Source organism: Lutzomyia longipalpis, chromosome 1 (assembly GCF_024334085.1).
Source record: "Lutzomyia longipalpis isolate SR_M1_2022 chromosome 1, ASM2433408v1".
NCBI classification, from domain to species: domain Eukaryota; kingdom Metazoa; phylum Arthropoda; class Insecta; order Diptera; family Psychodidae; genus Lutzomyia; species Lutzomyia longipalpis.
The window spans coordinates 18,712,883-18,733,729 of record NC_074707.1 but is presented as its reverse complement, the minus strand read 5'-3'; the positions used below and the strand labels follow the sequence as shown (position 1 = coordinate 18,733,729).

The 20,847-nt window shown below is 41.5% G+C and overlaps 5 protein-coding genes across 9 annotated transcripts; 2 read left to right on the top strand and 3 right to left on the bottom strand.

Annotated features, from left to right (window-relative positions):
* The first annotated feature begins 3,817 nt into the window (after positions 1 to 3,817).
* Positions 3,818 to 10,392, top strand: LOC129786964 (nucleolar MIF4G domain-containing protein 1 homolog). Its single transcript, XM_055822230.1, has 11 exons — positions 3,818 to 4,099; positions 4,237 to 6,010; positions 6,069 to 6,819; positions 6,886 to 7,070; positions 7,889 to 8,048; positions 8,119 to 8,356; positions 8,422 to 8,672; positions 8,748 to 9,342; positions 9,403 to 9,523; positions 9,592 to 10,142; positions 10,228 to 10,392. Exons 2-11 carry the CDS (start codon positions 4,248 to 4,250, stop codon positions 10,317 to 10,319), a joined length of 4,707 nt encoding a protein of 1,568 aa, XP_055678205.1. The 5' UTR covers positions 3,818 to 4,099; positions 4,237 to 4,247; the 3' UTR covers positions 10,320 to 10,392.
* On the bottom strand, positions 7,111 to 7,772 carry LOC129795877 (protein Asterix). The gene is made up of 3 exons (XM_055837404.1): positions 7,574 to 7,772; positions 7,390 to 7,505; positions 7,111 to 7,322 (listed from the first exon to the last, which is right to left on the bottom strand). Exons 1-3 carry the CDS (start codon positions 7,689 to 7,691, stop codon positions 7,230 to 7,232), a joined length of 327 nt encoding a protein of 108 aa, XP_055693379.1. The 5' UTR covers positions 7,692 to 7,772; the 3' UTR covers positions 7,111 to 7,229.
* On the bottom strand, positions 10,144 to 14,022 carry LOC129795761 (poly [ADP-ribose] polymerase). The gene is made up of 8 exons (XM_055837247.1): positions 13,753 to 14,022; positions 13,529 to 13,670; positions 13,307 to 13,458; positions 13,150 to 13,245; positions 12,992 to 13,089; positions 12,716 to 12,929; positions 12,334 to 12,644; positions 10,144 to 12,265 (listed from the first exon to the last, which is right to left on the bottom strand). Exons 1-8 carry the CDS (start codon positions 13,858 to 13,860, stop codon positions 10,411 to 10,413), a joined length of 2,976 nt encoding a protein of 991 aa, XP_055693222.1. The 5' UTR covers positions 13,861 to 14,022; the 3' UTR covers positions 10,144 to 10,410.
* A 5-nt stretch (positions 14,023 to 14,027) lies between these two features.
* On the top strand, positions 14,028 to 19,440 carry LOC129795782 (protein germ cell-less). Of its 4 annotated transcripts, none has more exons than XM_055837264.1 (7): positions 14,028 to 14,284; positions 16,657 to 17,011; positions 17,105 to 17,325; positions 17,508 to 17,659; positions 17,728 to 18,236; positions 18,314 to 18,532; positions 18,655 to 19,440. In XM_055837264.1, exons 2-7 carry the CDS (start codon positions 16,884 to 16,886, stop codon positions 18,932 to 18,934), a joined length of 1,509 nt encoding a protein of 502 aa, XP_055693239.1. In that variant the 5' UTR covers positions 14,028 to 14,284; positions 16,657 to 16,883; the 3' UTR covers positions 18,935 to 19,440. The 4 variants fall into 4 exon arrangements, with proteins under 4 accessions (XP_055693239.1, XP_055693253.1, XP_055693246.1 ...); XM_055837278.1 differs by having other exon boundaries at positions 14,053 to 14,264; positions 16,704 to 17,011; XM_055837271.1 differs by having other exon boundaries at positions 14,056 to 14,214.
* Positions 19,007 to 20,808, bottom strand: LOC129795865 (uncharacterized). 2 transcript variants are annotated; one of them, XM_055837384.1, is made up of 6 exons: positions 20,658 to 20,808; positions 20,400 to 20,513; positions 20,170 to 20,330; positions 20,010 to 20,109; positions 19,882 to 19,932; positions 19,007 to 19,824 (listed from the first exon to the last, which is right to left on the bottom strand). In XM_055837384.1, the coding sequence occupies exons 2-6, from the start codon at positions 20,511 to 20,513 to the stop codon at positions 19,741 to 19,743; spliced, it is 510 nt and encodes a 169-aa protein (XP_055693359.1). In that variant the 5' UTR covers positions 20,658 to 20,808; the 3' UTR covers positions 19,007 to 19,740. The 2 variants fall into 2 exon arrangements, with proteins under 2 accessions (XP_055693359.1, XP_055693367.1); XM_055837392.1 differs by having other exon boundaries at positions 20,676 to 20,796.
* Positions 20,809 to 20,847: the final 39 nt, after the last annotated feature.

Sequence of the window (20,847 nt, the reverse complement as noted above, 5' to 3'; positions counted from 1 at the left end):
TGCAGCTGGTCAACAAGTACCGCACATGCTTTGCTTTGTCTTCCAAGGAGTTGGGACATAATGCTGAGCTCCCAATGAAGATCTCCCTCAAGGACAAAGCAAAGGTGGTGAGATATGTCCCCTATCGCATTCCCCTGCGGCTGCAACAAAAGGTGGATGAGGCCCTAAAGGAGCTCCTAGACAACAACATTATCCGGAAGTCCACATCAGAATTTGCAAGCCCAATGGTGGCTCTGCAGAAAAAGAACGGTGATCTGCGACTATGTGTGGATTATCGTAAACTAAATGCACTGATTGTCAAGGAGCATTATCCAATGCCATCCGTAGAAGAGGAGGTGCATAAGCTGCAGGGAAAAGCAGTGTTTTCCACCGTTGACCTGATGATGGGATACCACCAGGTTGCCGTGGAGGAACAATCTAAATATCTCACTGCCTTTGTCACACCATCGGGGCAGTATGAATTCAATAGGGTGCCGTTTGGTCTCGCCAATTCCCCTGCAGTGTTCATGCGCACAATGAGCCATGTGCTAGAGCCACTAAAGGGTGATACATTGCACTGTTTTGTAGACGATATAATCGTAGCTACTACATCTGTGGAAGAAAATCTGGCGGTGTTGGAAAAGCTATTTGCTGAATTGGCGAAGCACAACCTGACTTTAAAACTCAGTAAGTGTAAATTCCTACACTCCTCCATTAACTTCCTGGGTCATAACATCAATGGGGAAAGCATGTCGCCGGGTAAAGCCAAAGTTCATGCAGTAGAACAATTCCCAAAGCCACAGAACCAGCGCCATGTGCGTCAATTCCTCGGACTGGCAGGATATTTCAGGAGATTCATCCCCGATTTTCAAAAGATTTCTCAGCCCCTGAGGGAATTGTTGAAGAAACAGAAAGGGGCGGAAGCTCATCAAGAGAAGACAATAACTTGGAGTGAAAGTCAGGAAAAAGCTTTTCTACAAATCAAAAAGCTTCTCACAAGTGAACCGCTGTTGACACTCTACAACCCAGAGGCATTCCATGAGCTACACTGCGATGGATCAAAGCTAGGAATAGGAAGTGTGCTAATGCAACGTACCGGAAACGACCCCCTACGTCCGGTGGCATACTTCAGCAGAGCAGCAACTGATGCAGAGTCCAGGTATCCATCATATGAAATGGAGACCTTGGCAGTTGTGGAATCAATGGAGAGGTTCCGCTACTTTCTGTTGGGAAAGCAGTTTAAAGTGGTGACGGACTGTAGTGCTCTTCAAATGACACAAAACAAGCACAAGATAAGAGACAGCGTGGCACGTTGGTGGATACGGATGATGGCATTTGATTTTGTGTTGGAGCATAGAGAAGGAACTGCCATGACCCATGCAGACACTCTTAGCCGATGCCCAGTACCTTTGGACGGGAACAAAGAAGATCCATGGGTAAGGGTAATTGGAATATCTGGTGAAGATTGGGTAGTGGCACGACAGATGGAAAGCCCAAAATTGGAGAGAATATACTCAGTTGTCACTGGGAAGTTGAAAGGAGAGGTGGATCAGAAACAAATTCTGCAAGAATACGTGGTGCAGGACAACAAGTTATTTAGACTCACTCCCCAGGGAAATCGCCTTGTAGTGCCCCCAGGATTGAAATTCTTTGTGATGCGTGCAGCACACGATGAGCGTGGACACCCGGGAACCGACCGAACCATCAAGAGCATTCAAAAGGACTTTTGGTTCCCAAAACTTCGACAATTAACGCGAAAATATGTCAGAAACTGTATGAAATGTGCCATGCATAAAGCCAGCCTAGACGAACATCGATACCAGTGGCACGTTATGCAGAAGAAACCCATACCGTTTCACACAGTTCATCTTGATTTCTGTGGACCTTTTCCACGTACATCGGGAGGCAAGGAACACATTCTGGCCATTGTGGATGCCTTCACACGATTCACGATTCTTCGACCTGTGGCTCGTCCCACAACACTCACTGTAACAAGGGCATTGGATGAAATATCACAATTCTTCGGACTCCCATGCATTGCAGTGAGCGACAATGGGTCTGCGTTCACATCTCGCGAATTCCAGGAATACTGCAAGCAGAATAACATTCAGCATTCCCCTGTGGCTGTGGCCACTGCTAGAGCCAATGGTCAGGTAGAACGCATCTTCAGGGTGGTCAAGGACTCATTACGCTGCCTGTCAGAAGATGAGCTTGGCAAGGATTGGGCAAAACATTTACCGACTGTGCAATGGGCAATCAATTCATCAATAAATAGAGTAACAGGGGAGACTCCCTATCAGCTCTTGTTGGGGTACAATCCTCGACAACAACGGGAGAATCTGTTGTCATTTGCTGTGACCACCGCAGTAGAAAGAACAGACACCGCGATGGAAGACTTGCAGAGCCTAAGAAGCAAGGCTGAAGCAAGGATGTTGGAGCATCAACGTGTTGAAGCAGAAAAACATAATCTGATGAAGAAGAAGCCCACACAATTCAAGGAAGGAAATCTGGTGTTGGTTAGATACACTGCTCCAGCGACAGGAGGATCAAGGAAGATGATACCCAGATACAGAGGTCCCTACATTGTTGCCAAAGTGGTGGGTCGCGATAGATATTTGATAAAGGACACCCCAGCTACACAAGTGACAATACGACCGTTTGAGGCCATATATGCAGCTGATCGCCTCAAGAGGTGTGGTGTTCCTGAAGGATTAGAGGAATTAGAAGAGGAAATGGAAGTGGATTTGAGAGATGACGATTTTTCTGAATAAAATGTAATAAAAGAACACAGAGGCTTTAATTTCTGGGATGAACTCGAGAGTGAGAAGTAGATCCTTGGAAATTAAAAATATCGTTGAGTATCATTTCAGATCCAAGAGTTCATTGGCAGACAGAGTGCACATAGTTGAATGTTGTAGGCGTGGTGAGTCAGACACATGCACGCACCATCTTGTGATCTTGAACGGACTCCAGGACAATGAAGGTCCAAATGTATGGAATTGAACAGCAGGGTAATCAAAGGGGCGAGCAATTGTCACTGTGTATTGCCTCTGGGACCGCCTGGCAGACGCGTCTGCCAAACTTCCTCCCAGATAGCTGCATGGCATTGTTCACCAAACCCCGGAGATAACCCCGATTAACCTGGATGTGTATGGGTGAAAGACCTGCACTTGCCTACAGGTGGAACCCGAAAGGAGATGGCAGTAAAGGAACTTCAAAGACAAAGCTAGCTCAACGGATATGTGAGAACGTCAATATGCAGTATACATGCTTACAGAAGGAACTGTTGAAGCAGATTGAAGAAAGGCGAAGGGCCTTGGGACCAGAAGGGTAACATGTTACTAGAAAATTGGTAAGCGTGCACGCTAAACATCAGAATGACCCGAGTAAAGGAAAGGAACTTTCAAAGAGATACAGGCCAAGCTTAGGTTAGCTTGATGGGATAGGATTACTAGGTTAGGAGATGGGAGATAGAAGAGTGAGGTGGGGTTAGAGATAGGCTGATGTCCTCCACAAATCATTGATTCATTTAATTTTTCGCCGAGGACGTCGAAATTCAGGAATGGCCGAGTGTAGTTCTATGACCCCAAAAGGTGTTCAAAAAGCCCGAATGCCTACCCCTTCAGCTTAGGCTGTTTTGCGTAAGAGGACTCTCTCTTCTCCCACAATGCACTGTTAGGGGTGTCTTTCGAGGAGGGAGTCAGACCGCCTCGGCTGATACAAGTGGTAAGACTCAACAGGAGTCAGAGCGTTAGTGTATGTGACATTTTGGGTACAGTGCCGGGAGTTGAAAGGGGGCGGAGTCCTCCAGATCCATGAAGCCCCTACTTCGGGTTCTTCAAATGGAATAATTTCCGTCTCGTTGCTAATCACGCTCTCTATGAAACCTCTGAAAGCACCCTGAACGTCTTAAATTATTATAAATGTTATAAATGTGTCGATAAGGTATAAAATTTATACTTAATGTCACGGAAAATCTTGAATTTTTAATTTTTCTTTACCACGTCCAAAATTCTTTTAACTTTTGAAAAGCTCACGACGACCCGAAAGTGTTAATTCCCCGTGTTGGCGCAAGGAACCAAAATAACTGTTTTTACTGCAAAAACCGCCAAAAAATCAGGTAATTTTCATTATTTCCTTTCACAATTTATCCTTTTGCAAAATGATTTCCCAAATTAACCCGAAAAACAAGAAAATTTCACCTTAAATCATATAAATTTTGAAGAAATAAATTCCTAACCTAAAAATTGTTTTCAGAAGCAACAAAAATGGGCAAGACGAATAAGAAGAAAAATGTTGGAGTGCAGAATAAAAAGCCCACAACGAGGAAGGAACTCCGGAAGCAGAAGAGGCAGGAAAAGAAACGCATAAAGCATGTATTTTTCTCCCAGAAGAAAGCAAAAGGTGTGCTGAATGAGAAGAAATCCGGTAAGAAGACAGAGAGAACGGAGAAGGCAGTTCAGCAGCCAATAATTTCTGATGTATCCGATGAAGAAATCCCATCGGATGATGAAGTTTCCCTGCCTGGAGATAATTTGAAACGTCCGGAGAAACCTGTCCTTGAGAGTCCCATGGATCGTTTTATAAAAGCCGCAGAGAAGAAGAATAAATTAGTCAAGGAGATAACTGGTGGTTCCCGGAAGAGGAGAATTGCTCAGCTAAAGGCGGAAAATGAAAAGGAGGATCGTCTCATTCGGCAACTTGAGAAGAAATTGAAAATTGACAAGAAACGTGGCGAGAAATCCGTGCCAAAATGCTTCGATGATGGCTTTGACTACATCCTCGAACTCTGCCTTCCGGAGAATATTAATAAAATGTACGAGGCTGCCAAGGAAGCTGCTGATCTCGATGAAGAGGCTAATTGTTCATCTTCTAACGGAGCTAAAGCTGGGACATCGCAGAAAAAGGAGAATAAACGAGAGATTAGACTGAAAGATGCTGAAAAGAAGTATTTTGGAAACGAAAGTGAATTGGAGTCGATTGATTCCGAGTTGGAGGAGGCAGATGAAGATGCTTTAGAAAACGGGGAAGGTTCAGAAGACGATGAAGATGCTTCAGATATCGATGGGGGTTCAGAAGAAGATGAAAGTGCTTCAGAAAACGGCGAGAACTCGGAAGAAGGAGAATTTTCTGATGAAAACAACGAGGAAGCTTCTGAATCAGAGTCAGAGGACAACGATCGTTCACACAGATATGTTCGTGCTCCAAAATATGATTCAGACGAATCAAATCAGGACGATTTCGATGAAGATTTTGAGGAGAATTCGGAACAGAGTGGGGAAGAAGATGATGATGAGGAAGATCTATCCGGAAAAGAAGAAAACTGGGAGGATATCTATGGACGAAAGAGGGATAAAGAAGGAAATGTTGTGACTGATTCAGTGACAAATGGAAAATACATCCCACCCCATCTAAGAGCAAAAAAGTCCACAGAAACATCTGAAAGTCCAGAGAAGAGTGAGAAAATCCAGAGACTCCGGAAGCAGCTAAAGGGATGGCTCAATCGACTTGCCGAGGCTAATCTGGTGAAGATTGCAAAGGATACCGAAGATCTCTATATGAAAAATTCTCGTCATGACATGAATCACACACTCTGCTCCCTAATCCTCGAATCCATTGTCACTCCCACTGCTGCTGCTGAGAGAATGGTCCTCGAACACTGCCTCTTTATCGCTGTTCTCCATGCAAATGTTGGAAACGAAGTTGGAGCGCATTTCCTCGAGGCTCTCGTGGAGAAATTTGACACGAAACTCAATCAAATTGAATCCTATGACGTGGAGAATAAGGAATTGGACAATGTTGTGCTCTTCATCTGCCACCTCTACACGTTCCGTATTTGCCAGCATAGCCTGATATTTGAGATGCTGAAGCGAGTCAGTGCTGAATTGAGTGAAAAATGCGTTGAATGTATTTTGGTGATTTTGCGATCAGTTGGATTTGCTCTCCGGAAGGACGACCCGGTAGCCCTGAAGGACTTTATCGGGGAAATTCGTCAGGAGGCTGAGAAACTCCCGGAAGCACTCAAGGAAAAGTAAGTTTTTGGCAAAACTTTGATACATTTGGAAATCTTAATAGAAATTACTTTTCAGTGCGAGATTAAAATTCATGCTGGATATTTTGGTTGCTGTGAAGAATAACAACATGCTGAAGATACCCAACTACGATCCTAGCCTTGCTGAACACCTCCGGAAAGTATTGAAGGGAATTCTCAAGAATGGAAAGTACGTGACGACGCTCAACATCACAATGGATGATCTCTTGAGTACTGATCAAAGGGGGAAATGGTGGATTGTTGGATCTGCATGGACAGGGAGGCAATTAGACGGGCAGGAAGGCACAAGCACATCAAGGGATAAGCAAAGATTCAGCCAGGATATGCTTGAACTCGCTAGGAAGCATCGAATGAACACAGAGGACAGAAGGAACGTCTTTTGCACACTCATGACTGCCAATGATCAGACAGATGCTGTTAATCAACTGATGGAGCTCTCAATAAAGGATAATCGTGTGATTGCCACCATCCTCCTCTACTGCTGTATATGTGAACCAACCTACAATGCTTTCTATGCTGTTGTGGCAGAGAAACTATGCTACACAGACCGAAAGCACCGCCTGGCCATTCAATTTGCCTCATGGGATAAAATGAAGGAGCTGGGAAATCTTACTGACCAACAAATTGAGAACTTTTCCAAATTTCTCGCGCATCTCATTGAGGAAGGAGCTCAACCGTTGTCAATAATCAAAGTCATAGATTATGGGCAAATTGACAGAGCTTCGGTTAAATTAGTCCGGAGGATCTTACTAACGATTCTCCTGAAAGATGATTACACCTGCAAGAAGGTACCCTAAATTCTATCCTTTGTCCTTTGAACCATCAAGATTGATTTTCAAATTATTGTTTTTTAGATATTCAGCAAAATTGCTCCCAGTGCCCAACTGAAGCCATTCAAGAACAGCATCAAGCTTTTCCTTCATCAATTTCTACTGCAGAAAACCAATAAATTGGACTTACCCAAGGAGCAGCTTGAGGTTGTAAAGAGGCGCATTGCAATTGCCGAGGAAGCTATATCAGCGGACTCCAAGATCCTCTTGTAGTGCCTATTTGATCTATATATTATTCTAAATCCAGTGTTGTCCTTTAAATAGATTTGTATCATAATATATTTTCTCAAAAATCCGGCTTTTTCCTTTGAGAATTAATTAGATTAAAGGTCCCTTTAGGATTTTATTTTCCCACTTGGAATGGATTCTCACGTAGAAGCCCAAGGTGGGGTAAGTGGTGTGGGGTTCTGGAGGTAGGACATAACAACTGCACTCACACTCAACATGAATGATGAAAGAATCTGCAAAGATAAGTTCAGGAAATGATGAGAACATCCCTCAATGTCCGGAAGGTCAAACGAATATTACCTGCTTTGCATCATCGCTCACACGGGAATTGGCAAAACTAATGCAGGACGAGTAGAGGGCTAACCAGGAGCACCACTTTGATTTCATCATTAGTCCACACATTGAGAAAACCATCCCTGGAAGAGAGAAAATGTCTCACTTGACCTAAATTCTTTCGGGATTTCCTGCTGAACTTTCAACCCACCGAGAATATTCATATAATCCGGTGTTAGATCCTCATTTCCCTGCTGCCCATTGCTTGCTGGTGGCTTGTACCTATTCACCTTGTCCGGACGACGAGGATCCACCGTCGGAGTGCTCATTTTTGGGGGATATTTCTATTTTTTCACACACCAAAGAATTTTTCTTTCAATCAAAATTTGAGGTTATGTCTCGTTAATTTTTTGCCAAAGGAGGAAAATTCTGACGTTTGTTTATTTTTAGGTGAAAATCGTGAAAATATTTTCCAATAGATTTTCACAAATTTTTGGAAAAATCATGAAATAAATTCATTGTGATTGAAAAAAATGACTGATCAGGAAGTTTCTGTGTATTCCCTGAAAAATACTTGCAGATGTTGCTTGAAGAAGCTGGAAAATGGGATTGGGATTGATGAGGAATATGTTCAGGAATCCTCAGAAGTTCGAGTCTTCCAGCAGCTTCAGCATCTCGAATTAAAGGTGAGTATCTTCAGGATTTGAGTGTCTTTCTTTATGTTTGATTAATTTTCCAATTTTCCTGGATTTTAAGATTGCCCTGGACGATGGGAAGCCTCAGAAGATTTGTACAGAATGCTTTGGGCATGTTAAAATACTCTCATCCTTCCGGATACTCTGTCTCAAATCTCAGGAGCTTCTAGATAATTTTTTTGGAAACACAACAAACCCAAAGAGTCCTACAAAAAGTTTTAAAAGTATTACTAAAACAGAAGGATCAGGGAGTCAGGAAGATGACCAGAATGATGGTGATATCATTAGTATTTTTAAAGGTATCATTTCACTAATTAATCTAATTAATTTTCACATAAATCTTTCAATAAATTTATTTTTACAGATGAGCCAGAAATTGAGTCTGACAACGATCTGGGAAATGAAGATAAAGGAATAGTTGAAGAAAACTTTTCATCTGTAAATGTTGATGAGGAAACCAAAGAAAATAAAGAAATCCGTGAGAAGAAAGACAACGAGGAGCCTAGCTGGCGATGGCTCAAAAGCGAATTCCCCGAACTACAAGCAACGGACACTACAAAAGATCCCAAATCCTCCTTCATATGCAATGTTTGTCAAGAATCTTTCAGCGAAGAGGTAGATACTCTGCAAATTCCAGGATTATCCTGCACCAGAGAGATTGCAATTCTGGTTATATTCTTGTCCTTTCAGTTGAAACTTCTGCAGCATGTTGCCACTCATCCAACAGATGTGGATCGTCCAGTTTCAAAGTACACCATTTGCCACATTTGTGACACGGAATTCAAGGGAAAAGCTCAGTTGAGGCTCCATATGCGTACGCATCATCCCAAAGAGAGACCCCATGCGTGCCCCATTTGCCGTAAAACCTTCCAGAGTATCTCCAATCGCAACACCCACGTCCAATCACACAACCAAAATAACTCATTCCGATGCTCAATCTGCAATCAGGGCTTCAAGAGTAAGGTCTACATGAATAAGCATAAGAAATCCGTGCACGACATCACGCAGCACGATTGTCCGCACTGCCTGGCGAAGTTTACGAATAAAGTTAAGTTTGAGTATCATCTCAAGTCCCACGACCCCAATAAGAAGTACAAATGCCGCTATTGCGAGAAATCCTTCATCCAGCATCATCATCTTGTCAATCACGAGAGGACACACACCGGCGAGCGGCCGTACCTCTGCAATCACTGCGGGAAGCACTTCAAGCAGGAATGCAATTTTAAGCTGCACCTGCGGTATCACACTGGAGTGCGTCCCTACGTGTGTAGCCAATGTGGGAAAGGTGAAAAAATTCAAGTGAAAAGATCCTTCCAAAGTTCCTCAAAATATTCTTTCTTTGTAGATTTCGTTCAGAAGAGCTCTTTTGCGATGCACATGAGGCAGCATACGGGTGAAAAACAGTGGCAATGTGAACACTGTGGGAAGCACTTTATCCAGAAATCTAGTCTAGTTGTTCATCTCAGGTACAGTTCTCTTATCAAGAGATAAGATTGCGAGATTGATTAATTTCCCTTTCGAATCATTCTGTTAGAACTCACACAGGAGAGCGTCCCTTCAAGTGCGACAGCTGCGACAAGGCTTTCATTCAGGCTCAGCAACTCAAGTACCACAAATACACATCCCACGATGGGCCAGCGGTTGGAAAAGTCCGCGATGCAGCAGTTAGTAGTCAAGAAAGTCGTCCTTATCCGTATATTTGTCAACTTTGCAACAAAGGCTTCAAGCTCCCTTCCTCCCTGTCGAGTCACCTCAAAGTTCACACTGAAGTGCGTAAGCATGCCTGCCCACAGTGTGGGAACACCTTCAAGAGAGCCGAACACCTGAGAATTCACATAAATGGTGTCCATTTGAAGCAACGACCGTACGAATGTAGCCTCTGTGACAAAACTTTCGCCCAATCCGGCGATAGGAACATCCACATGCGACGCCACACAGGTGAGAAGCCCCACACGTGTACGTTCTGCAACAAAACCTTCAGACTGCTGAAAGCTATGCGAGCACACGCTAGGATACACACAGGTGAAAAACCCTACACCTGTGATATCTGCAAAGAGGACTTTATGACCTACACAGCTCTTGCAAGTTAGTTAATTTCTTCTTTATTATTAAGCTTTCATGATGGGAATTATTATAAAGTTTTATATTTTATGTTCTCCTCTCTCAACAGATCACACCACGAAGCATGAAGATGGGACATTGCCCGAGGCAAAGGAGGGAAAAGATAATAATCAAGAAAGTGAAATTCATCAACTTAAATAAAATTAAACAAAAAAAAACTTTAAACATTTAAAAAATTGATCAAAAAAATAAAGGAATGCGCCTTTTAGTTCAACTCCGTGTTGTTTTCTTCTTAGAATTGATACTTGAACTTCATCTTGAAGAGGTACTGAATATTTACTTGAGCAGCATCGTAGACGATAAATTCGTTGTAAAGGAGTGAAGTTTTCTTCAGCTTTTTATCCTCAATGGCTGTTCCGAGGGGAATTTCTACGCCATCATCACGCATGTAGCTTTGCTTTGGATCCGGGAAGGACTTCCCGATACCCTTAACACTGTGCTTTCCGGTGGGTAGTTTGGTCACGTAGTTGGCATTGGTGAATTCCTGCATATCCCCGAGAGCCACCTCACAGAGAAGCATCAAGCCGGTATTGTTGGCCGATGAGGTGCAACAGTAGTTTGCTGATTTTGACACCATGTCCGCAAAGTAGATTCCCTTGCCGAACATGTAGCCCGTAACGGGTGCTTCGGGCGGGGCAATCTTCAGCCCATGCGACAGGATACCAGCGTAATTGGTCGTGCGGGAACCGTGCCAGAGAAGGCGTCGATTGTGGAGCTTCTTGAAGGGCTTGTACCGACGATCCTCCCCGTTGCGTTTAACCTTGAAGATCTCCTCAATCTCAAGCTCGTACAAATTGTGCGTGGCTGCATGGGTGTTCTTCACGTACTTCGAAAGCAGGGCAAATTCCTCGGATTCCTTGTCGAGTACCTCAAGATTTGTCTTCAGCTGCTCATAGTGTGTATCCACGGGATTCACACCAGACACTGTGTCCGCCTTGAGGAGACTGTAGGCCACCTCAATCTCCAACAAACTATCCAACATGGCAATTTTACTCTGAATCTCCTCCGCTTTATCCAGCAACGGAGGACTTCGAACGCCAAAATTGTGCGGAATCAACGTGAAGAAGCGATTTGTGGCATCAACAAACTTCGCATTACTCCCACCTTTCTCAATGAGTTGCGACAATTCCGTGAGGACGCCGTAGGCTGATCGTATTTGCTTCTCACTCAACTTCCCCAGAGGCATTTTATCCATGTCAAGTTCATACTCCAACATGACCTTCTTCATGGCATCAATATCGAAGATGAGCTTTATCAGATCCTGCACCTGAGGCTGCAATTTTGACGGTACCGAACTCTCCATGGACATCTTATCGGTCTTACTGTCCCCATACTCAATGTCCAGCTCATAGTACTTCCCCGCCTGCTTCACAAACTTCCCCCTCAAGCCCCACATGTTATCAGTCTTATCGAAATATTGATCCTCAAATTCCTCCTTGGCGCTCTCGAGATCTCGATAATTGCTGATCTTTCTATCACCAATTGTCGTCCCAATACGACCCCAAGCACGATACACCCAGTACTGCTTGGCATTGTCAGCTTGGAGGAGTTGCAATTTGTAGTAGGAGTTCTTGGATGTGCTCACATCAGTCTTGCTGAGGACACATGTCCAATGCCGTCCATTCTCCTTGTACACGTGCGCCACATCCTCCAGCCCTGAATCCGGATCCACAGCTGAGCCATTCTTCAGGCGTACCATCAAACTCTTCGGAACGGATTTCTCATAGATACTCTTTGACTTGGATTTTGCCTCTTCCGCCTTGACACGAGTCGATGGATCAGCTCCCCAGTCGCACAGACTGTTTGATGTGATGTAGTTGAAGACATCAATGGTGGCAATTTCATCGAGGAAGGATTCCGGTATAACTTGAATCTTCAACTCCTTCACTTGCTCCATCCTTGAGGACATCTTCTCCACTTCATTCTCCGTGGCAATAACAGCCATTGTGTTTTCGTGCAGACGTGATCCAACACGACCACCAAAGGGTCTCAATGCTGCACGAATGTCATCCTTAGAGCGAGTTAGGCGTCCCATCAGGAAGAATTCCATATTGTACAGCTTCCCCTTTTCACGAGTAACTTTTGGGCTGAAAAATTATTTAAAATTTTAATTATTATTTGAAGCTGTAAGAAGAGAATTGAGAAGAAATCTCACCCATCTGCTTCATCATTTCCATTCTCCTTCTTCACCATTGATTGAGCGACTGCAGCACTAACAGCGTGGTACTTGATGGCTCTTGTCTCCACTTTGGGCTTCACCTTTTCCAAGCCAAAATTCTCAACGATATGTTGGGGAATTTTTGCTTTGAATCTCTTTGGTTCTTTGACGACATTCAAGCATTTTGACCATTCGGAAATTGACCCGGTGCACTTGTAACCGTTGTCACTGAACACCAGTTGACCCTTGCATTCAGTGCAGCGTTCGAGAGCACCAAAGGTTAGAATGTCGCAAACCAGATTCAAAGACTGAAAATAGCAGAGAAATTCTTTCAGAAAACTATTCAAAGAAAGATCCTGAAAAAAAGTAAAGTTCTTACAGCATCTTTCCCCTCCTGCGTGTCCTGCTTGTTGTGCTCAAGAATCTCCCAGAAATGATTTTTGGTCATTTTTGAATCTTCAAGCAAACGATGAAGCTTAAAGTATTTATCATTTTGTTTCTTGATCTTCTCCTTTGTCGCCTTATCATCTTCATCTTCCTTCTCAACTTTGGCTTTCTTCACAGTCACCGGCATATCGGCTTCCTTAACAGCTCTGCAATAAAAATAAATAAATTAATTTTCTTCCAAAAACATCTTGAATAAAAAAAAACTCACGGAAGTGCCTTCTTAACCGCAGCCTTATCCTCCTTGGACAGGGTATTGAATCCGGGTAGTTGATCGCCTGTTGTGAAATACATCAATTCCCCGCGACACTGTAAAATAAATCAATTAGTCAGCAATAAAAACATTTAATTAACAGAAAAAAGACTTACTTTGGCAAAACATTCAACATGATGCCATAGCGGCTGCCCTCCGAATTTCATGCCAATCTCTGTATCATAGACGACCTTCTTTATACGTACTTCCGCCTGAAAAAAGAATTAAATTTTTAATAATTTCTTTCAGAAAATTTCTTTGTCTCGAATATACTTTGAGGATTTTCTGTTGACAACCACAGCATGTTGCCCGATCAGATTTAGAGTATTCAACACCAAAATCCTTCAGCAAGGTATTCTCAGCACCCCGCTTCTTTCCTTTTCCTTTCCCAGAAGTTCCGGATGTTCCAGGCCCATTGAGTTTTGCTTTATTGGAAGAAAAATTAATTAATCAAACAATCACAGCAAAAAGTATTTTTATATTAATGATTTTTACCAATTTCCTTTGAAATAAAATCCTGATCCTCCGTCCGGAGACTCGCAAACCCGGAAATGTCCCCCTCAGAAGCCGGGCGTTGTTTCTCAAAAAAGCACGTTGAATGGAACCAATTAGGTTGTTTGGAATCATGGAAGGCTGACTAAGTGACCAAAAGAAGCGAAATTTATTACAATTTTGAGCCATTTTATAGAAAATATTGGGAAAAAGGAAAATTTTCTCACCTGAACCATTACAGCTAACCTCAATTCTCCCTTTTCAATTTTCCCCTTGCATTTGCGGCAGGAAGCCCTGCTGGACTTTGCATATTCCGTCAAGTACGGTAACTCCATTGTTATTTCCGGTTCTTCTTCAACACAGAAATCACCTTTTCCACCAAATTAAAACACAAAAATAAGAAATAGACGCGTTGTGAAATTCCTGAGAAGCCCAGACAAAACTTTTTGTGTAAGCAGAAAAAGGCGCGCGCTGTTTGACATTCGCCACCGTTCGCCACTCTAGCGGAAAAACGGGGAAATAGAAATGATGTCATTTTTTTGACTCGCAGATGGTTTTTGTTTTTCGTTCATTCAACAATTTTAATTTATTTTGGGGTTTCTTCATCCGCTGTTGTGTGTGGCATTGAGCCATAATATGCAAAACTTGCAATTTGTGAAGAAGAAAATTGATTTTCACTGAATTTCGTGGTGGGTAAAGTGCAAAAAATCAACGAGGAGGGTCATAAATCTTTCGAAAAGTAAAGTTGCCCCCGTCACCGTAAATCTGTCGATGTCGAGTCGATATCAGACGACAAAATCGAGCATATAAATCGACGATATACCGACGCATAGATCGATTCGACTGCCGACATTTAACATTGAATGCCCTATCCCCGTGAGACTTTTTTTTGGTGCAAAATCGGTCTATAAATCGGTTCGAAATCGACCCCAGTCGGCTCGAAAATCGACTCTTACATTGTGACGTCATAACCGATACCGTCTGCAGACCGTCGATCTATTTTTTATTAAAAAATCGGGTTTTCTTTATTTTTTCAATTTTATTTAATATAATATAAAAAAAATACAAAAAAATAACAATTTTACATAAAATTTATAAAAATTACATATTTTTCGCCTGCAGTTGAATTTCATTAAGAAAATTAGAAATAATTCCTATTGCTAATTTTTAATTTTATTTTTTTCTCTGTATTTTTTTCTTTTGAAATATTTTTCTATTAAATTATATTTTTTTGTCTTTAGGTAATATATTTTTATAAATCATCATCATCACTTATAAACAAAAAAATCAACATTTTTACGCAACTTGAAGCAAAAAATGATGATTTTTCACGAGTTTTCCTAAAGATTCTTTGTTATCTTAAAAAAAAAGAATATTTTGCAAAAAGGGTACGTAGGAGGTCTAAATAAGATTTTCCGGGAATTATATTCATATCTAGAGAACGATAAGTTCGAAAAATTATACAATAATAGTTCTGACAACTAGTAAAGATATTCTTTTTGAATATCTAAAAATATTTTCAAAATTTTAAGAGAATTTAATTACAAAAACTACAGATTTACATGTTTTATATCGAATGCTTTAAAATTTTTCTTTAAGTTTAATGAATTCAGTAAAAATAATAGTTTAAGAAATTCTTACGAAAAATGTTTAATAATTTTGACTTGGAATTGATCTTTCTAACCTAATTTGGAAATATCTGTTACTAAACCTGTAGGTAAATTAATTTTGGGCTTATCTGCATGTGAATCCCATGATGCATGCTGTAACACGAAGATCTTCGACGATGGAAGCTTGAAGAACGTCGTTTTTTTAATATTGAAGAATTGCGAGTGCCTCTGGTGCCTCCGATGGTATTCCCCTAAGGGGCAGCTAGACTCCTACGCAGAGTTGTGGATGTTTCCGTAGATGGTATCCCTCTGAGGGGTAGCTAGCTTCCCACGTGGATTTATAAAAGTCACAGTCGCGTGTACGTTGATATGGACACCCCTTGTAGATGCTTCCGGCATAGAAAGACAAGCAAAAATTTAATCATTAGATAAATTAAAAACAAAATAATTTCTAAAGTATACGTACCATTTTTCAAGCCTTCGTTTTATGACCTTTCGACCCATCCATCTGCAAAAAAATCGACAAAATTTACTATTTAATTTAATTTTAATTTTACATAAAGGAAACGTGTAAACTCCTTTCTCATAAGATAGCTTGGAATGGGTAAAGGCAGCCGTGAAATAATAATGCAGACTTACCGGGGAAATGGGATGACTTCTGCTTGCAGTCATCTCTTAGCCAGATTCCGTCTTGGCGGTGACTTCCTTGGCTGACGTGATACTCCCGTAGCCCTTAATGAGATGCACTTCTTCTTGAAGAGCTGCGCAATGTCCATGAGGAGAGGTTTCGATGGGATATATCACACATTGAGGCAGGTGCCACCACATGTGTCGTTCTTCTCAATGCAAACAGTCTGGATAAAAAGAAATTTATCAGTTCTTACTGAATCAAGGAAACAAACCAAACTTAACGTGTTTCGTACCTTCATCCCCAACTGGGCAGCTTTAATAGCAGCCAGCCTCCGGAACCGAAACCAATGATCACCAGACCAACTTCCTCACCACATGGGTAGTCCCTCCTGCCCAGAACACTCAGTGCTGGTCCATGATTCCGCAGCACGAGGTTTCCACCATAAATCTAAAACCTTCACACGCGGCAAGGATCAAGATCCTGCCAAGAAAAATTCAATAAAATTTACCTAAAAATGAGGGTTGTATGAAATTGTTAGAGACTCTGAAAAACAGTGACCCCAAAGAAGGCAAATATGTATTAAATTGCAAATTTGGAAGATTTATTGGCCGGATTTTCAGATTCCCCCATGTTCTGACCATAATCTAACATCTAAACTAAAGTTTTCTTTACATTTATCACTAATTCTTCATCTAAATTAATTATTTTATGAAAAAATAGAAAAACTTACCTGATATTTTCACTTTTGCACCAAAAAATTGACATACCGACGTTATCGGCAGACGTCGAAGCCGAAATCGACCTATTTAAAAGACACCGACATGATCGGCTGACATCGGGACCGATTTCGGTCTACGAAATCGGATGTTAATGCCGACGGAATCGACGAGCCGATCCCATACGGTGACGGGTTTGTTTACATTTTCACCTCTCACAGCAGGGAGTCGGAGTCTTTGCGAGTATTTTGTGGGACTGTCGGACAGTCTATCGAGGGATTTAGCTGTGTGTGGGGTGAGGGAGTGATCTCATGTGCGAGAGACAGAATAAATTAATAAAAAGGTGAACGTTGAGAGAATTTTGCTGCCCGAACTGTGTGCGAGTATTTCGGTGCATCGAAATGGGAGCATATCTGAGTAGCTTCAAGAGTGCCATAGAAGGTGTTGGACTTGCTGCGGGTACGGCAAGAAAGCGTAAGCACAGCGAGTGTATGGACGAGTCGAGGTGCGAGGAGCAACCACTTAAGAGGTACGTATGAGATGAATTAGGTAATTTCTTGTTTTCTTGTGGAGTTTATTGTGCAACAATCACACCGAATCTCTTTGCCATCCACTTGTGCAGGAAGAAACTCATGACGACAGCACAATATGTGTACCAGGTGATGTTCAAGGAGGAGCACAAGTCAGATGTGGCCGTTCGCTGCCTGGGCCGAACGTGGCATCTGCACAAAGTTTATCTCTGCCAAAGTGCCTACTTCTCTTCCATGTTCGGCGGTTCATGGAAGGAATCCGATCGAGACTTTATCAACATCGAGATCATTGATCCAAATATCAGCATTGAAGGTGAGTCTTGTGCATGTGTGCGCACCTCCAACGTGCGCCTCCAAAGCACGCCTCAAGTGGAGCGGAAAGTCTGCCGCGCACGTTTATTTATTTTTCTTACAATATATCTTTGCTTCCTCATCCGGTTCTCTTTTTCCTTTTCTCACTGTTTGTTTCACAAAAATTTGATGATTTCTTTGCAGCACTTGATGCAGTCTTTGGTTCACTCTATCTGGACGAAATCACGCTCAATGTGAACGTCATAATTCCAGTATTGGCCACAGCTGCACTCTTCCAACTCAACAGTCTCATTGAGAAGTGTTCAGAAGTCATGATTGAGTCAATTGATCCCACTGTAAGTACTTTAAATCAAATCAATTCTCAAAGAAAACTTATAAAACTCTTTTTGTTTGGAATTTTCAGACCGTTGTAGCCTATTACGAAGCAGCTTGTCAGTACGGCGTAAAGAATGTCCGTGATTCCGCCTTCGAATGGCTCCAGGTGAATCTACTGAATTTCTACATGAAGCACCTCAAGCTGCTGAATCAGGTGGATTTGGAGCTAATGTACAAGCTTATATCTAGTCCGGATCTCTTCGTCATGCAGACGGAATATGCCATTTACTATTTGCTTAAAAATTGGATTTATTTCCAACTCCATCCCGGAAGTGAGTCGAATCCACGTGCTGATCTCAAGGGTACCATTCAGAATTTCTACAATAACCTCGACAAGTCCAAACCCTTCCTGGAGACACGCATGGGGAAGAAGTATGAGAAACTCTTTCGTGCTTTGCGACTGAATTACCTCCTCAATCATCATCGGGACATTGAGATTATTCTCAAGGATAACATCATCCCCCAATCGTGGATCTACGCTCCGATCCTGCAGCAATGGGATGCTATGCTGTGCTTCGATGAGTCTACCTACAATGGGTGAGAATTTACGTTTTTTTTTCCATTTGAAAGTTAAGTTCTTTTAACTGAAAGAAATACTTTTTTGTTTACGGCAGCCCCTCAGAGTGCGACGAAAAGGTTTTTGGGGAGTCCTGTATGCGCTGCGGAAGGGTGCTGGATAGCGAAGGATTCCAGAAGTGGCGGTGGACAGGATTCAATTTTGGTCTCGATCTCGTCTTTATTGTTGACACGCGAAATTTGTCCATTAAACGAAATCATCGTCCTGAAAATGAAAGATTGTTAAGTCTTCAAGTTAAGCGGCAATTCCTCGTAAGGTAAGGAACTTTTTTCTCTTTTATTTTTGACCCAAATTCAACACAAAATCATATTTTTGTAGAAAATCATGAATTTTGGGCTCATTTGTAATTCAAAACATATTTTATGTGCTAATTTCCAGAGTTACAATACTCACTGTGAATGCAAATTCTCAAGTCAAACACCGTCAAACGTCGGGAATCAAAGCTCTGACACTAGAGAAGAATGAAGAAGTTGTTCTGTTGCAATTTGACAAGGAACTTTCATATCCACTCCTCATCTCCATCAACATCCTCAATGTTTCACCTCTCATTCCGGCCGAGAGGATTCAAACAAAGGCTCAACTGGCAGCATCAGGGGGCTCCAGCGTCAATCCCAATCACGTGAGTGAAGTGAATTTGAGTCACAATGCCGAGGAATAGGGCAAAATGTCTCCATTTTGCACATTATTTTGTAAATCATCATCACACTGTTAATTAACACAGCAAAAGGCGTTCAATATTAGACTACAATTTATTTTAAAAGAAAATGTAGATTTTCTTTCTATTTTTCCATAAGTTTTCTTCTTTTCTTTTTTAATTTTAATTCATTCGTGAATTTTCGTGAAGAAAAAATGCAATAAGTGAATTATATATATTATCTATATTAAGACTCTTGCCATGAATTCTCTTTTACTCGCGAAGAAAAAAAAATTGTGAATTATTTTTGGAAGTTTTTCATGTGCTATTGTGGGGGAAAAAGAGATTTCATGGCGCAAATCTTTAATTTTTATTAATACTACAAATCGTACAAAATATCGTGAAGTTACAAAGAAAAAAAAAAGATTTCCTTTTTATATTTACTATTTTACTCTTAATTTTTTGTACTAATTCTACATGCTACCATTGTAAGGTTGCAGAAAATAAAAAAAAAATGAATTAACAAGGAATATACCCTCATTGTTCTTTTTTTAGTCTATTGGAATGAGCTCTTTCTCATGTTTGGACGGCATTGTCTGTTTAATATTTGAGTTGTTTTTTTCTTCTTAAATATCTACGTATTACTTTCTATAAAAAAAGGTTTTTCTTTTCTCTTAAATATTATTTTATAAAATTGTTAAGGCAAAAATGCAAAATAATGCATTGGCTTTCGCGTGATTGATTCTTTTTGGAGTAAAATAAACACTCTTGGTATTTCTTACGCTACGGTGAGATTCATCAGTGAGTTGATGCCTCCTCCTCCTCTTCATCTAGGGCATTAGCAACTCAATATTGGGTGATTGTAGTTCCACAAAGATCTGGTACTGTGAATAGACGCACATCCAGCAGTAAATCTGAAAGGAATTTTGAGAATTAAAACGTGAAAGAGCTTTGTGGAGGATTCTTCTTACATTGTAGGCCATCCACACGGCATTAACGAGACTTGCATAGGTTGCTTCCAGCTGGAATTCAAACAAAAATCACGTTTAATTGCCCATTTAATGGAGAAAACATTAAGATTAAAAGCCAGATTACTCACGTAAATGTAGTAGCCACCAATGAGCCAGAGGCTGAAGACAAACTGGAAGAGAATGGCAATTCCGGTCAAGATGAGCCAGGGAAGCATCCATCCGCGAGTTCTGCAACATTTTTAACAGATCAGAAATATTGTAAACAACCTAATTAACTTTCTTCCTTACGTGATCCTGATGCCGTAGTACAGCAAATAGGAGGAAATAATGAGGAGGATAAAGTAGAAAATGAAGAATCCACCCACAACTTGCATTGAGCTCCGGATGTCTGTCTCAAAGAGTGGTGAGTAGAGTTGTGTGGAGTCCCCGCCGAGGAGCATGTAGACAATCTGCACAAGAGGACAAAATATTATTTACAATCTGGAAGGAAGCAGGAAGCGCCTGTCAAGGACTCTTACCATTGTGATCAGGACCACACTGATGGCAGCTGTGTAAACGGCAACTGCATAGCTTCCGGATTTCACGGAATTCGTCCAAATACATGGTGACCAACAAGATTCCAAGAGAACCATCTAAAAAATTAACATTTATAAACTTTTTAATTTTGTTATTGGATGGGACCGGACACGCCTTGTTCCATTAAATCATCTCATCTGCCTGCCACGTCTCATGCAAATTCTGCTCTTTTAATGCCCAAAAATGGATGATCATCTCACCTTTTCACTTTAGCGTACCTTTGTGAAGTGTTTGAATTGGTGGAAGAGGCCGAAAAGGTGGAAAAATTGGAAAAATGGGGATAAAAAACAAAACAAACACGATAGAAAAATACAAAATTACTTTCTCACATTTCCACAAGGGGTCGAACTGGGCCCTTTTATAGAGGGTTGAACTGGAAATTTTAGGCGG